Source organism: Aspergillus brasiliensis (assembly GCF_001889945.1).
Source record: "Aspergillus brasiliensis CBS 101740 unplaced genomic scaffold ASPBRscaffold_41, whole genome shotgun sequence".
In the NCBI taxonomy this organism is placed as follows: domain Eukaryota; kingdom Fungi; phylum Ascomycota; class Eurotiomycetes; order Eurotiales; family Aspergillaceae; genus Aspergillus; species Aspergillus brasiliensis.
In genome coordinates, this window is record NW_027137482.1 from 1 (window position 1) to 4,087 (window position 4,087).

The 4,087-nt window shown below is 45.4% G+C and overlaps 2 protein-coding genes across 2 annotated transcripts; one reads left to right on the top strand and one right to left on the bottom strand.

Annotated features, from left to right (window-relative positions):
* Nucleotides 1-330: 330 nt before the first annotated feature.
* Nucleotides 331-784, top strand: ASPBRDRAFT_201695 (uncharacterized protein; the record flags this gene model as incomplete). The annotated part of the gene is made up of 3 exons (XM_067621579.1): nucleotides 331-471; nucleotides 536-593; nucleotides 651-784. The coding sequence occupies 3 exons, from the start codon at nucleotides 331-333 to the stop codon at nucleotides 782-784; spliced, it is 333 nt and encodes a 110-aa protein (XP_067472831.1).
* Nucleotides 785-988: 204 nt separating this feature from the next.
* On the bottom strand, nucleotides 989-2,640 carry ASPBRDRAFT_70307 (FAD-binding oxidoreductase; the record flags this gene model as incomplete). The annotated part of the gene is made up of 2 exons (XM_067629068.1): nucleotides 989-1,334; nucleotides 1,425-2,640. The coding sequence occupies 2 exons, from the start codon at nucleotides 2,638-2,640 to the stop codon at nucleotides 1,201-1,203; spliced, it is 1,350 nt and encodes a 449-aa protein (XP_067472832.1). The 3' UTR covers nucleotides 989-1,200.
* Nucleotides 2,641-4,087: the final 1,447 nt, after the last annotated feature.

The following is a 4,087-nucleotide window of genomic DNA, read 5'->3' on the forward strand; positions in this document are numbered from 1 at the left end:
AAACCCTAAACCCTAATAAACCCTAATAAAACCCTAATAAAACCCTAAACCCTAATAAAACCCTAAAACCCTAATAAAACCCTAATAGACCCTAAAACCCTAATAAACCCTATTAACGGCAGTCAAGAGAAAGCCGAAGAGTTCTTCGCGCCATTGATCTCTATGGGCCCTTTTATTAATAGAACGTCGATGATGTCCTACAAATAGCTCAATAGAATTGCGAATGTTGATCCAGTACCAGCGGGTCGAAAATGTTTCAGTGGGACCAAAGTATCCGTGCCACTTGATCGGCATTTAGTTACTGATTTATGGCAACATTTTGATGCTATCATGGAGAAGGATCCGCGATCAAGCCACAGCGTGCTGATGTTTGACCTCATACCTTATGGGAAGACTATTGAAGTCCCCGTCAACGCCGCGGCCTGTGCCGATCGGGGAGAGTACTACAATGTTGGTCTTGCTTTTATGCTGGTATGGCCCTGAGCATGACGCCACAATGCATACAGGCATGCGTAGTCTGCTCTCGAGAATCAAGAAATCAGCCTGTTATGCTGGCCAAAAAGGGAATGTGCATGCCTATGCTAATTTCGCTGGTGAGAAGCTCTTGGGATTTTGTCCTACCTTAAGAACATACTGACAATCCAGTGTAGGGCATGAAGGTGGAGCAACTCAACTCTTCATGGACGACCTGCCCCGATTGCAGGATCTCAAGAGGAAATATGATCCGTACAACCTCTTCTGCAAGTCGCATAATCTTATCTCTCACACAGAAACACAGTATTAACTCTGGTGGTTCTGTTGAGCCGTATGATCATGAGCTTATTTTCATTTCCATTTTTACTTTTGGCTTCTTGAGGGATTAATGCTGTTCCTCGGCATTGCTGTAAAGGATATTCATCAATCTCATAAAAAAGGCAAAATTGAAAACATGCAAAAAAAGTGAAAAGATGAAACAACTAAAGCTTAAAAGTAACTAAAATAGATCCGACTCGGCTATTAATACGGATTCTGGAAGCAGACTAAGCTGGCTTTGGTAATCGCTCAAATGACAAGTACAAAAGGCAGTAGTGATAGTAGTAGTAGTAGTACGTGTTGCAGTACTCGCATAGCTGTCGGTTATTGGTTGGCTCGGAAGGAGTATGACAATAATATTTTCATCTCTTAGGTTCATGCTTCCCATGTTATCCATATACTTCAGTGTCATTCCGGAGAATCGATAAACGCGTTCAGGTTGTGCCACTTCCTGAATGTATTATGTGGATCATACTTTTTCTTGAGTTCGCGGAGACGAGGAAGATTATCTCCAAATATTTCCTTAATAGGCACGTTATGGCCTATGACTTGTCAGTTATTCTGCCCTTTTCGACATGGTTTAAGAATCAAAGACAGGTCAACAGAGTGCTCGACTACTCCAGGCAACTTACCAGCATAATTCGCATATAGCCCGGTCCCGTGTTTTGACATGTTATAGTTGGGTTGCCTTGCGACGCCCCCGAGTCGTCCAATCCGGTCCATCAAACTCTTTTGTAGTGAGCGTATTCTATGGTCAAGATATGCCTCACTCCATTCAAACAAGGTGCTGACATTGTAATAAAAGCCACGGCTGGTGAACGCTGCGGCATCATTAGGAATTTTAGCGAGCTGTGTATTTGGCAAGAGCTCAAAAAGCAGTCTGCTGTCCCTTGTCTGCGGATAGTCCCTCAAAATACTATTGAATTCGCTGTATATCGACAGCACAAACTCGACGTCTAGAGGGAGAGTGATATTTGAACCTCTCAGACTCTTCCGATGGCCCGCGCTCTTATCAGCAGGATAATTGATATCAAACCTTGAACGGCTCTGGCGGCGAGCAAGTATATCAGCCGTGTTTAGTATGCCGTTGAGACTATCGTAGGGAAGCATCTGCGTTTTGTTCACGACAGAGTTCAGCAAAAGAATCGGAGAAAAGAACTCCTGTGCGGCCGCCTGAGGTCCATTATAGAACACAACCGCCAGGATAGAGCACTGGGTCATAGATGGCAGCATAGTGAACCCAAACCAGAAGCCCTGCTTGCCATCGGTAATAGTCTCGAACTGATTAGCAAAGTTGACGAGCGCGGGTAATTTGTCCGCAGTGAAGAGAAGAGTACCGGCAAATACATGATGATCCTGCTTATGGGCTCGGAAGCACAACTCAACAGCTACCCCGAAGCTCTGACCAGCACCACGAATGGCCCAGAACAGGTCCGGGTGTTGCTCTTCCGATGCTGTGACTATACGGCCATCGGCTAAGATCATCCTTACCCAGAGCAGGTTATCAATTGCTAGGCCATACTGTCCGGTCAACCACCCATATCCTCCCCCTAATGTTGCTCCAGCTACTCCAATCTGGTTCAGTGTGCTTCCGACCACCGCCAGCTTATACTGGGCAGCTGCAACATCAACATCTTCCCACAAAGCCCCACCTTGGACTTTGAGAACTCTGGAGTGCGGATCTACGTGGACCTCCCGCAGCCTGGATAGATCTAACACGATGCCACCGTGTGTTGTTGATGCGCCGCTGGTAGAGTAACCTCCCCCTCTGACTGTGAACGGAATCTCATGACTAGTAGCAAAACGAACGACTGTAGCGGCTTCATTGGCCGATGTGACCCGGACCATCGCGCCCTAGAAAGGGTCAGTATCCACGGCAAAGATGACTTTCCAATAACCTACCACAAGTGTATCACATGTTTCACTCCACTGTTTTACGCAGTTGTCATAGCCATCACATCCCCATGTCAAGATCTCGGCGTCGGTTCCATTTAATTCCCTCCTCAAGCTGAAGATGACAGAAAATGACAACAAAGGCATCCGATGGTTATATAGGTGTATATCTGGTAATAAATGGCATAAAAATGCTTTGGATATTCCGCGCGAGAGAGGGGTTAGTATTGCTTTTCAGAGAATGACCTTCTTTAAAGGAGGCAAATTGCCAGGAGCTTAAAGCGGGCCAGAATCGCACTTGCCACGGGTATGTCACAATTGGGTAATGCGTCTTCCATTATTCCGAAAGATTTTAAGAATCATATGCTATAGTAAAAATAAAAGTTAAGTCCTGGTTGCTTCCATTATCAGCCGGAAATTTCAATTTACTTTCACATGAAATATGGTCCATTGGGGTAGCCTTCCTAGGCTTCCTGCGATCGACATGAAGGTCGACAGGCGTTCTATTTCAGTAAAACTGCGACCTTTTACCCCTCTCTCAACATGGTGAAAAATATGAGTTGTCACTACGGCACATAGGAGTTCATTATCCCATTAACACCCAAAGACCCGCTAGGCCTGCAATTGAAAAGATGCGATACTTTTATATGGGCCTAGAAGATTCATTGAAGCGGGGTGAAGATTCTGGAGCTGTCAAAACCACGGTCGGCTTCCTATACGTGTGATGATCATTGTAACATGGTTAAAAGCTTGCTCACTGACGCCACCAAGTCGACTCTTAATGGCTGTCTTGCAATTTACCAGCAAGTACGGGTAAGCAAGCTTCCGTATTTCGGCCGAGTAAAAAGTCAAATCATCTCTTCCAAACGTGTCTACTCTGCGCCCACTTATGAATTATTAAGACACGGAGCTTGACAGAAAAAGGGTGAAATTCGGAGAAACTTCCCTCCTAGCATGGAATTTCCATCTTCCTATGTGTGTAGGAATTGTGGACTCGCCGCTCGACGCCATCGTAAAATCCGGCTTGATCCCCCTCTGTTACTTCCCCACATCGTGGGCCCACCCCTGACAGGCCCATTGCCCCTGCGTTCTTTATGAAGACCTCATCAATTCTTAATGAGTCCTAGATGGAAGTCCTCATCATTCCTGGTCTATAGAAATGGCCGAAACTCCTTAATGGACTTGACGATACCATGTATCCAGTGGAGGATATCTGCATTACGAAGGGGACTTTCGCTGGGCAACCAAGTTCATCCATGCTGCTTTTCATGTTTAAAGACCGTCGGTTATTTAAGTGACCGCTACAGACTGGTTCACTGGTAGGTGGCTGAAATGTTGCTTAATGTACAGTCGGTTCCTTCCATATTTTATATATGCACAAGCCCAGAATTATATAATTACT